The sequence below is a fragment of the Zeus faber genome (genome assembly GCF_960531495.2).
Source record: "Zeus faber genome assembly, chromosome: 4".
Classification (NCBI taxonomy): domain Eukaryota; kingdom Metazoa; phylum Chordata; class Actinopteri; order Zeiformes; family Zeidae; genus Zeus; species Zeus faber.
This window is the reverse complement of record NC_137191.1, coordinates 13,960,810-13,973,309: the sequence shown is the minus strand read 5'-3', so window position 1 is coordinate 13,973,309 and position 12,500 is coordinate 13,960,810. Positions and strand designations below refer to the sequence as shown.

The following is a 12,500-nucleotide window of genomic DNA, read 5'->3' as shown; positions in this document are numbered from 1 at the left end:
AGTTTGGAATGAAGGGGCTTGATAAGTGGGACCGAGCAGCGGCATTGCTCTACGCTCCTCCAGGCATTAACCCTTAAACTGCCATTACATCCCTGTGTCCTGAACATAATGGGGCCAACCGGTCTTGAGGACTAGTTGCTTATGATGTCAACTGTGCTGTTTGGGATGACACGCTTGAGTCCACTGTAGTTGACTTGGTAAACATCGCCATCTGGTGGCCCCAAACGGGCATTGGCATCTCCTCCGCACACGCTGTCTCCTCCCAGGTCCTTCGGTAGAATGTTCTTTCAAAGGGACAGACACGATGTGACACAAATACAGCATTTCAAAATGACTGGGAATCAAAGGATGGATTTATTTAGTCGCAGGACCTATATCCGTCCGCATATAATGGATGACCCACGTGCTGGGTGTCCATTTTATTTCTGTAGCCAGAGATCTAACTTCCAAATCAGCACACACCTTATCCGACGCCTCTTTCTTTTACATTGCTGACCGTTTCATATTTTTGACCATTTTATTAATAAAAAAAAATGGTTTGCCCAAGCCAGATTTATTTATTTTTTTCCGTTATTCCTTCTTTTTTTGTGACATTTCTTTCTCTCCAAATGTATTTTCGTGGAGCCCTCAGAGATGCATGAATCAGCACATTTAAAATGACTGCGGGAAATATATTCCTGCTGAAACAGACATCGGCAAGCAAGCATAATTGAAAAGAAGATGTCCGCATGCTGCTACCTAACCAAGGGAGGGATAAGAAACATACCCGTTATTAAGTACATAATATGTAATCTAAAAAAAAAAAAAAAAGAAAACAGCTGTACGGATCCTGTTAAACCCTGCTGTACTCGTGATGCACTCGGCCGGTGCATTGTGTGGGAATGTCGCCCAAAACCCTCAGTCGCTTTCGTGGCCGGATGCATGAGCTCACAGTGTCTTTTTACAGTTATGGCCGTGTACCCTCCACTCTCCTAACCTCCAATCCAGCCACTTGTTTACACTCTGTTGTCTCTCTTGGATTTCCTTCCTCTCTACCCTCCCCTTCTGTCCCTCACGCCCCTCCGTGCTCCGCCCTCGCCCTGGCCCTGACCGCTCCAAGGACGGACGAGGAAGACGGAGAGGACGAGTCGGGCGCCTCGCGAGGCGGTGCGCACGATAACCTGTACCGCGTTCACATGCCCAGTCTCTACAGCTGTGGCTCCAGCTATGGTAGCGAAGCTAGCCTGCCCGCGACAGCCCACACTGTCAGCAATGCCCCCGTCACTGAGTACATGTGAGTTAGCACCGCTCCTGGCGGCTAGAGAAGAACACACTGCCTGCCGTACGTAGCTGATGCTTGCCCTTTTAGACCCGATCAGTCAGCACCGCTGTTATCCACTGCCTGGTTTGTAGATTAGAGCGGCTAGCTGTGTCCTGGCTCGCATGTCCGCTGGCACACGTTCAGCTGTATGTCATTTACGTAGACTTTCAGGAAATCCACACTAGAATTCCCTTAGCTCATAGTAGAAGAACATGAGTTTCCTCTCACTGTAAAGTCCTCTTTATACAACATATCCAGAGTTTTGGGAAAAGGCACTTTAAAAAAAACAACCAGTTGGCACCCAAACATCTGCCAGAACCTTCACGCTGCTTGTAGCGACAGGATCGCAAATGCCTGCTCTGAATACCAAACGATTATGTGGTAGAACACAAATAGGTGTACAAGTGCGTTATTGTTTGGCAGAAATGATATCTTTATATCACTTACCGCCTGATACAACGTTAATTTTGATCAAGCACAATCGCAAACTGTATTCCAGGAGTTTAACAATCAGCATCTTGTAAACCCCGCTGCCGGCTTTTTACGTATCAGTACATTTATAAGTATTTATAGGCTGTTAAGGCTAAAGGAAGACACTGAAAAGTGAATGAAAGAGAGTCTTCGTGCTGAGGCAGTTATTGTTTTTTTTAATATATATACAGTATAAAACGTCAGCATCTAAAACCTAGGCATTCATACAGACATTCAATTAATTATGTATTTCTTTGTAAACAATTATTTGTGGCGCAATGAATTTATTTTCTTGGCCAACTCTGTTACACAAGTGCATACATCCCTTTACTTTAAAGAAATTATTTTCTCCTTTAGATATTGGTTTAGTTTACTAAGATTTATGCGGTGTTGAATTCAAAGTATGTTTTTGTTTCGCTTCGTATAAGGTGCGCTCAACAGTTACCACTGTTGAAAATATTCCTTTCAAATAATCCTTATTTCATGGTAACCCAACATAGTGTGTTGCGATTTTTCACGTTCAATTCTTCTCTGGAAATGACCTGGCGGTAAAGAGTGAGAGTTCCTTCCTGAACGTTTATTGGAACCAAACATTGAAAAATTAATCCTACAAAGTCTAGACGTCACGCACCACAGATCATCGTTATTCTGACCGTGCTCTCCTGTGGCAGGTGGGACCGCACACAGTTAACCTCTTATTCTATAACACAGGAGCCAGAATGCAAACTTTCAGAACCCTCGGTGTGAGAACACCCCCCTGATTGGCAGGGAGTCCCCTCCGCCCTCTGTAAGTGCACACTTTCTAGTTCACACTCTCCCTCGGCTATATTCCAATACCCACACTGTGAAAATGACTAAAAAGCAAGGATCATCAAATTTGCAGAGGTGACTCGGCGCTCATCACGGTGCCAAAAGAACTAAAACCTAATCCGTCGTGACCTCCTGGGCTGTGTGTTTGCACCGTGCTCGTGTGGATATTGGAAGCTAGTCCCCTCTCCCCGCTCCACTGCAAGTCCCCACACATTGGAGAGGGGGTCGTGGAACGCCTTATCCTGGTCATTTTGGCAGCCTGGGACAATGAAAGAATTTATTTTTTCTCGAAGTTTGACGCTCGCAAAAACAAAATTGCACCCGCACTGGAAGAGGAGTCGGATTTTCGGACAGTTTGACACTGTGTGATTGCCCCGTCCTCCCATTTTTCAGGCATTTTCTATTTCTGATGTAAGAACTCTGGTTAGTTTTGTTGTTCTACCGCGTATTGGCAGCGGTAAAAAGGGGAAGTGGAGGTCTCGCAGGTCTCCGGCTCGGACACAGACCCAGTGTGTAATTGTAACGCATTCTTATATACGCATGTATGTATATACCAGCTTTTTCCTTTGGGTGCGATAATAAAAGACAGGCGTGCCAGGTTTAATCCAAATGGTGCACCTGTTTAGTCATTATTTGAACTGCACAACGGAGTGAAGTAATGTTACAAAAGAAAAATGAGGAGGGGAAATGGGGCTTGACCGGTGTTCGTAGCGGCGCCATTTTCTTTACGGTCTCTGGGGTTTTGGTCGAACGGCACAAGACATTTCTCCACAAATGATGTACAGCTTCACATCTAGTTTGCTCCGTGTCATCTGGGGGGGCACTCTGTGGTCAAAATAAGGAGTAAAATACCCCCCACCCCACCCCTCCCCCCCCCACCCCTCCCCACCCCACCCCCGCCCCCATAGTGTGTCTATGTGTGCATTCTGGTCAAGGTGCATGTGTCCCCTGTACCTGTGGCCCTTCACCCCTGTCATGACGAGAACACATTAAACTGTCTTCTCAGGAGCGACCGCCTCCGCCCTCCTATCCGGGCTCACAGCACCAGCCCGCTGGTCATTTATCTCCGGGGGCTTATTTTTTTTTTTTTTTTTTTTTTTTTTGGTCCGACAGCCGCCTTCTCCCTGAGTTTCCCTTCGATCGCAATGACCGTTCAGCGGTGTGTCATCGACGAGCCCCTTTATCCGCAGCTAGTTCCTCAGAGACAACTAACTCATACCAGGCTAACCTTCTACATCAGAACTAGAGCACTAACTACAAACAACTGACCAACCAATCACAGCTCCTAATTCACTGTAACAACCCCAAGATCTAATCAGCTTCTCAGACAGTGTTTGTTTTAACCAACCCCCTGGCTGTCCAAATGACTGGTGAACCCTTTTCTACTGTTTCTGTGTGTCACATGGTCATAGTATACGATCTGTCTATCTATCTATCTATCTATCTATCTATCTATCTATCTATCTATCTATCTATCTATCTATCTATCTATCTATTTATCTATATATCTATCTATCTATCTATCTATCTATCTATCTATCTATCTATCTATCTATCTATCTATCTATCTATCTATCTATTTATCTATATATCTATCTATCTATCTATCTATCGCTCAGATATTTAACCATTTTTATCATTCAGTTTCTTAACAAGGGACAAGCATTCGTCATCCATTCTTTCTACTTTATTCTTCCAAATCTTTTCTTGGTTTGACGTCTTTTTCTTTCTTCTCGTTTCCTCTTTTACCCGTTTTCTCGCCTCGTTTCCCCTCTCCCATCTATCCTCCCCAACTGCCCCCGATCCGTCTCTCCGCACTTCTCACTTTTCCAACCCCCTCCCCCTTCTTGCGTCTCGTCTCACCCCTTTCGTTTATCTCCTCAGTACACCTCTAGTATGAGAGCTAAGTACCTCGCCACCAGCCGACCGGACCAGAACCGACGATCCGTCCCCAACGACCAACTGGACCCGGCCAGCCGGCCCCACCCCACTGCCAGACCACAGTCCTCTGTCCACTAGAGGGCAGCACCACGACCCCACACCTCCCACTGCCGAGATCCAGTATTCAGAGCCAACAAGACCCGACCTAGCGGCGGCGGTGAGGGCCGAGTGAGGGTTAAAAGAATTAACTGGAAAACCATCATCTCTCAAGCTTGACCAATCGAGAGGGGTTCTCGTCGCTCATCCGAAAATCCAATGCCGACAGTTTAACAGAAACCGGCACTCGTCAGCCAAGCACCTCAGCATGCCAGTGCACTTTCAAGCTTGCTGATCCAAGTTCTACTCCCCCTTAGATCCTCTTTCACCCCAGGTCATCATCCCAGCTGGTCTCTGGACATCCCACACCCGCCGCGAACACAAACTCCCACAAGCTCCCACAAGCTCATCGTTCCACAACTTCCACAACCGGACCAGGAAAACGGAGGTAACCAAACTCTCCACGCCGTTTCCACAGTTGTGGATCCTTCCTCCCTTCGCATCGACGAGAATCCATCTCTTCTCCATTGGCATCTGTATACTGCCATCCGGTCGAGACTCTTCACACTGCACCCACCATGGCTAGTTGTACTGAAACCGCACACGCACACACACACACGCACACACACACACACCCACACCCACATGTAAACATGCAAATACACAACTGCTGTACAGAGCTGTAAATATTCAATATGCATCTCATTCGATTTTCATGGGGAATCAAGTCTTTTTCTGGTAATATGGTGGCGTGCGTAGTATGTATCATAGAATTGTTGCCATGGCTTTCTCATACAAACACACACACAAAGACACGCAGGGAAACAGCCTAAATACACATATCCATCGGTATAGATATTAATCTTGTGAATCTGAGAAGCCATGTTTATTATTAATAATAATAATAATAATAATTAAAATAATTATAATAATAATAATAATAATGATAGCCTATACCCGTGTCTGAGACTGTAGATACTAGATGGAAACACGACATCTACATCCTGTGTAACGTTACAGTGTCGTACAGACTGAGCCCTCGTACGTGCTCACACTCGTATTCCATTCAAGTGCGCGTGCAGGACGCAGGTTGAGGAGCGCATTTTCTTTTTTCACATGAGCCAGAACTGCTGTTGAGAGAATAATAACAATTTCACGTGTGGCGGCGATACGTGCTCTCGACTGAATATTATTGGAATTCAATCCGGTGCGGGAACGAAGACGCGGGCGAGAGAGACGGGACATCGGAGGGCTCGACATGTGCCAAAAATAAAACTCGGAAAAATGAGGGATGCTTGGTTTTTATCTCTCTCGCTCTCATACTGCCTCGACGCGTCCGAAAAACAAGGGAACATTCTCTCTCCACTCTCTCCTGGACATGGATTTTACTTCTTGGTCTTGTAAATAATAAGGATGGTTTGGGAGGGACACTTGGAAAAGGATGAGATGGGCGGAAATGTCTGCAGGGTGGCGCGTGCCTCACTCTGCCAACCGAGGACCTGGAAGGAAAATGGACGAAACCTTTCTGTTTTTTAAATTTCTTTCGTCATGCAAAGGTGTGATCATGGACACGCACACACACACACACACACACACACGCGTATGCATTAACAAAAGTAATTCCCCCATTATTCCAAATGGGTGTCGAAAAAACCGGAAGACTCACATCCTGCATCACTTTTATGTTTTTTGGGGGAAAAAAAAAAAGGACAGCGGGTGCTTGTGTATTTTATTTTTTAATGTTTTACAAAAGCTGATGTAGTACTGTGACCAACTAAACTCAAATATGATGTTGTTATTTCTTCTGTACTGTTCTTACCTCTTCCTTCTTCTGAACCCCTTTTGTTTTTCTGTCAAACGACGACCTCAGATTGGAGGCGTGGGGGAGGTCAGGGCTGAAGGAGCACGACCTCCCTCAACCTGTACCTTGTTGTTGTTTTGTTTTTTTTTGCTGTTTTTTTTGTACCAGAAGCACAAATGCTTTTCAATGTGACAACGGGAGAAACGGACAATGAGCGCACGCGCACACGCACACACACACCCACACGCCCATACAAGCACACACACACACACAGGCTGAAAGCTGCTGGCGTGTGTGTGTGTCTGTGTGTGTGTGTGTGTGTGTGTGTGTGTGTGTGTGTGTGTGTGCACGGTAGGGACACTCTTAAGTGTTTTTTTTTCTCCCAATTCTCTACTCTGTACAATGTATAGAACTGTACTCGTGAAAACCGTGTGCGTGTGTGATATTCCTGCAGTGTGATTGGTTAGCGCTATATCTCGGTGTGTATTCCCGTGGTGATCAGTGTGTGTCCGACCAGCAGCAAGCCAGGGCCGTGGTCCCTGTTCGCGTTACCGAGCCTTCACAATTTCTACTCAGCACGCGCGCGCACACACACACACACACACACACACACACACACACACACACAAAGACACGTCGCGACACAACGTCCGCGGACCCACGCCAACACGGATCCACGGGACCGGACACGAGACACGCTCCTTCATACCCCACAGTGCACACAGTTTATTCATTCCATCCTTCTGTTTACATCCACGAGCAGAGCTGTAGGTACCGCCGGCGCGCCCCGCGGCCGTGACGTCACGCCGACGGCATAACGGTTTGTACCGTAGTGCGTTGTTGAGTTATAGAGGAATGCCTACCGTATGTAGTGAGGAAGATATCGGAACCTCGTACTAACAGTATACAAGTTAGCGGAGCCCTAGCACACCTCTCAGCCGGCCACCCCCGGTGTTGTGTTTTTAACAATTCTTACTGTTTTTTTTCCCCCCTGAACTGACGACCACTTCTCGGACTAGCGAGACAATCTCACCCGTGCGATCTGACCGCGCCGACGCTGCCGGAGCTTGTAGGACCGAACGGCGTCTAAAAGATCGGTTGGAACTGTCACTGATGGCCTTTCATAACGTTTTTAAATTCTTACGACACTCTTCGCACCACTGCATTTTTTTTAATGGTTCTCTTGTCTTGTACAAATAAAAACTTTAAAAAATAAATCGATAGCTAGCTTTTTCGGTAGGAGAACAAAGGCAAGAGCAGCTTCCCTTCCCCCTCTCTCTTATTAATGGTGAATGACTGTCTTGCATTGCAGTGTTTAAAAAAAGAAAAACAGTATTCCAATGTTCGTCTGCTCACCTGACTCAAAATGCTATTTGGCTTCCTGTTTAACGCTTTTTATTTTTTATTTTTTGGTGATTTGACTTGGCCTGTATGTCTGCGGTGAGAGCCAGTCTCGCACTGTGTGGTGCTCCAAGCTGGAGAAAACCCCAGGACATTTATTTTTGCAGGACTTCAAATGCGGTTCTGTCTTGGTGTAGTAGACATCTTTTGTTTCCTCTGGCTGTTTTTCTTTCTTTTCTCTAAAGGTTTAACTTTAAAATATTAATGATGTTCATGTCAAAGCTGTGGTAATGATATCATTCAGCCTGGAATAAATGTTAAAAAAAAATGAATTAAAGCAACTTTAACTTCCTGATCATAGAGTGAGGTTATTGTAAGTGCGTGCGTGTGTGACGGTCTGAGAGAGGAAAATAATTGTGTTTTGACGTGCGCGTTGTTCTGCTTGAACTTATAAGCCGACAGAGGAAATAGTAACACCTGCCTTATTACGCAATAGGCTGCGATCGCCAAGACCACTTTCCTAGTTTTAATCCTCCATCGGAACAAACTTCACGGATCCGCTCTTTGCTGAATATAGCGGTTTGGGGGGGTGAGAACACAAAGCGAGGCTGAGTCGATGCAGCTAATCTTTTGGGCTGTGCGTGTGTGTGTGTGTGTGTGTGTGTGTGTGTGTGTGTGTGTGTGTGTGTGTGTGTGTGTGTGTGTGTGTGTGCGCGTGCGTGCGTGCTCGCGCGGTGGCTGCGTGAGTTCACTCCGAGGGCGAAACTTTCCCTCTCCCGGCGCGAACCCCGCGCTGCGTCCGCAGCAGAGGGGAGCCGCAAAGCCCCTCTCGGCGCCTCGACAAGGAGGCATTTGAGACGACGGGGGAGACGGAGCGACGACCGCCGCCCGCTTGGCCGGTGTAGAGCCAGCTCCTGACCCCCGTGACTCGCTGGCTGGCGGGGGAAGGACGGCGCCTGTGACGGCAGACAGCGGTCGTTCACAGGAGCCCGCTGCCGCGCCGGCTCTCCGCGGAGCTCCTCGAGCCGTGCGCCGGGGTGAGCTCCGCCAAGACCCGCTGGCCACGTGCCTCAGAGTCAGGTTCGGGCTGTGGCGGCCACGGCGGCCGACGAAATGTTGGTACTAACAAGGTAAATGTTATTAGCTTGTTAAATTGAAGTTATGTCATGTTCGTCAGATGAACGGGGGTTGTGATATAAAACTAACGTTGAGCCACATAATGGCTGTTTTTTTGTGTGACTATGACTGACTTTGCTCATGTCAACAAAAACATGAAAGGAACTTTTATTCCTCCTCTTTCTTCACGTGCAGTGATCAATCCCAACACTAGGTGGCGTTGTTATGTCTTTCATACAGACTGTGGCCCAGAGATCTCATCCTGGCTTCAGGGTGTGTGTGTGTGTGTGTGTGGGTGTGGGGGTGTGGGGGTGTGTGGGTGGTTGGGTGTTTGTGGAGCTGCTCCCTGTGGTCCCTCCACTCCAAGTTCTCAGAGTCCACAGCGGGATGGAGCCCAGACGGGTCACATGCCTCTGAACATACATGTGTGATTGCACGTGCGCACACAGGCACACACACATACACGCACACACACACACACACACACACACACACAGGCCTGGCTAATCTTTTGTGTCTGTCTTCATCTCTCTGAGCTTAGAGCGTCGTGGACCAACAGAATTCTGTGGGTTGAGGGAAAGCAGGGGTCGGATTAGAACGGCCGGTTTGGACACAGGACCTGAAGGCTCCTCTAGAGAAGGTCAGAGGTGAAAGGTCAGTGTGTCTGACACATGATGTCACTGATCAGACGCTTTCGTCCAAAGTGACTGACAACAAGGACGTCTGTCACAGCGTCAAATCAACTCTTAGTCACGGCAGGGTGAACACAGCAACAGGCAGTACTGGTAGAGAGGTGGCTTGTATTTTTTGTAATGAAAGTATGGGAGACAGTAATGGCAAAAAAAAAGATGCTCGTGGGGTCGACGGGTCAGCGCATATCGGGTCCAGGTGCAGTGGGAAGAGATGGGCCCTGAGTCTGCGACGGGAGACGAGGGGCGACGAGGAGGGAGGTCGCCCCGAGGTCGTCCTTTCTCTGGTTTAATGCCGACAGCGCGCCCCCGGAGGGAACGCCGAGCGCCCTCTTCGGGAAAGCCGGTGCGGAGGACGCCGCCGAGCTGTGCGACGGGACGAGATACCGACACGGCGGGGAGCTCCACCGTCGCACCATCCGCGTCTCCGCGAGGGGGCGGAGGGGTTCGGAGGTTGCGCACGCAGAAGCGGTCTCGGTGCTGTTGGAGGGAGCTGAGGTGGAGCCTCAGTTTCGGCTTTCAATCTCCTCGAAAACTTTATGTATTATTTTCACTCCAAAAAAACAACCCTCCCCGTCGTGATCCGTAATGCATGAGATCTTTTTTTATTTCGCTTTTTTTTTTTTTTTTTTAACAGACCGCAACACAGTCCAGGTGATATCCTGGAGTGAGCGCACGAAGACTCATTACAAACATTGGACACAGAGGTGGCACAGTCAAAACAATCAACATCAAAAATATATCGTGCTGTTAAATTAAAGCAGTTGAGAAAAAAAAAACTGCTTTTAATTTGTAGGATAATATAATCCGACCCAACATGAGTCAGTTCTCAATAAAGCTCATATTTTTTGTTACAGCTACATAACAATTTATATTAAACTTTTTTTTAACACCATGATAACTCAGCATTTATATATATATATAAAAAAAACAAAAACACACACACAAAAAAAAAAATCTTGTGACCACTGAAAAGCCTGCCTGCCATCGCTGGTCACTATTTGGATTGTTTTATTCCCCATTGACTTCCAAACAGACGCTTCCTTTAATTCTCTGACTTCGTCTATTGTTAAGTGTGTGTTCTATCACGATGGCATTCCTCATTTTCTTTTGTTTATCCATAAATGCTTTCATTCATTGGGAGCATGTTTTTTCTTTTTTTTTTTTTCTGAAACCCCTTTCTTCATCTGGAGCCTATACCTACGATTTCACGTTGCTTTTCCGCCGTTTACTTTACGTTGATTTCAATCCGGGAGAACGAGGGAGAGAGTTTGTTTCTTTCTTTCTCTTCATCTATGTAGTAAAATGGGGCCACGCGTGTGACCGAGGCCACACGTTTATGCGCGACAAACACACAACAGCAGCAGATTTCATAGAGACGACAACGGCACATTTAGGCAGGGAATGTACAGGAACACTGAGCGAGAAGGAGGTTAACGCTTACAAACCGATCCAAGAAAAAAAGTGGAAAAATGGATAAATTGAAGGCAATAATACTGATTCTGACGTGTCTTCATATCCCCGTTTTCATTTTTGTCCGACACAGGGGAAGAATCTTCCCTTTAAATAAAGAGGATGCGTCCAGAACATCAGGCGTCAATAAAGAGAGAGTTCATTTAAAAAAAAAATAAAATAAAAGCTTCTCCTTTCTTCTGCAGGTCCTTTTGGACGCAGTGTCCAAGTCCCTGCAGCAACATTTATACCGTTTGGGGAATCTATATTTTCCCTCTCGTGCATTCGACCCTTGACCCTCCCCTGCTCTGATGTGAGCGTCGGATGCCGGTCGGCTTCATGAATGTGAGCACAGAGGGACCCAAAGTGGAGTCCTCCATCCTTCCAAAAACTGCAACCTCCATTCCTCCCGTAGAGAGAAAGACGGGCATCGCGTACGGCCCAACTGGCAGACCCGTTCCTCCGTGCGTATTGTGTCTGCACTCCGCTCTGGTGCTAGAGCATCTGGGGGCCGGGGCACCACGTAGTGTCTGGGTACAGCAGACAATGGACAGACCTGAACCTGAGAGAAAAGAGGGAAGTGAGTCTCACAATGCGTGGAAGTGGCCCTGCTGGGAATTGAAAAAGAAACAGCAACAAACGTGAGCACGGAGTGTGCAATGCGCTAAATGTCCACACACACACAGACACACGCACGCACGCACATACACACATAAATACATGCAATCAACAAAGCCAGGAAACATGTCAATGTCAATTAAACATGAAAAACATAATAACACATTTTTAGCACTAATCTTTAGAATCTAAGATGTTTCTGAAGTACATGGGCTGAGTTGGCAGCTGCACCCTCCACTTATGAGAAAAGAATTAGAACTTTTTGAACATATTAATGACAAACAGGAGAGTGTTTAATATTTGAATATCAAATAATGACACACACACACGCACGCACACACACACATTTCCTCCTACCTTGTAGGATCCTCGGACAGAGAGAAGGGACCTCTCACGGCGACGGTGTTTCTGTTACTCTCCACCGTGCCGTAGCTGAGAGTCACCTGATTGGAGGACAACACACAAGATACAAACAACACTATTAAGTCGTACGTCACATCGACGTCACAACATGGCGGCGTGTCGGTATGTGCGTCTGTACCTGCTTGTGCACGTCAGACACCAGTCCCAGGTTCTCCAGGTGGGAGTGGAACAGCGATGAGCGGATGAGGCCGACGCCCAGCAGCGCCTCCACGATGTAGCCCACCGTGCAGTCGTCGGGGAGACGGATCTGCTCGGCGGTCGCCATGAAGGTGCCGGCGCTAAAAAATGACGGAGATATGAAACAGAGGAGGTTTGATCACCTTTGTTCATTCACCTCCGACGTGAGAACTTGATCCGTCGTAAGTCACTTCTTTTCCTCTCACCTGGCCCATGGACTCATCTTGAGAGCGAGTCCACGACTGAGACAGAAACCCGCTCCCCCTGTGGCGAACCAGAAGTGCACCTCCTTCTGGACACAAGCACAAATTACACACAACATATT

The 12,500-nt window shown here is 47.3% G+C and overlaps 2 protein-coding genes across 2 annotated transcripts in view; one reads left to right on the top strand and one right to left on the bottom strand.

The window, feature by feature from the left end:
• LOC307229748 (protein tweety homolog 3-like) overlaps positions 1-8,046 on the top strand; it is a 28,614-nt gene extending 20,568 nt beyond the window's left edge. Inside the window, exons 13-15 of the mRNA XM_079999804.1 lie at positions 1,100-1,273; positions 2,483-2,558; positions 4,466-8,046. Of these exons, the coding sequence (XP_079855930.1) occupies positions 1,100-1,273; positions 2,483-2,558; positions 4,466-4,600 (385 nt within the window). The 3' untranslated portion in view covers positions 4,601-8,046. The remainder of the gene's footprint in view (positions 1-1,099; positions 1,274-2,482; positions 2,559-4,465) is intronic.
• Positions 8,047-10,478: 2,432 nt separating this feature from the next.
• Positions 10,479-12,500, bottom strand: part of LOC307229308 (beta-1,3-N-acetylglucosaminyltransferase lunatic fringe-like) — a 7,713-nt gene continuing 5,691 nt past the window's right edge. Inside the window, exons 5-8 of the mRNA XM_079999279.1 lie at positions 12,382-12,467; positions 12,117-12,276; positions 11,933-12,018; positions 10,479-11,519 (exon numbers count right to left, since the gene is read on the bottom strand). Coding sequence (XP_079855405.1) covers positions 11,453-11,519; positions 11,933-12,018; positions 12,117-12,276; positions 12,382-12,467 — 399 coding nt within the window. The 3' untranslated portion in view covers positions 10,479-11,452. The remainder of the gene's footprint in view (positions 11,520-11,932; positions 12,019-12,116; positions 12,277-12,381; positions 12,468-12,500) is intronic.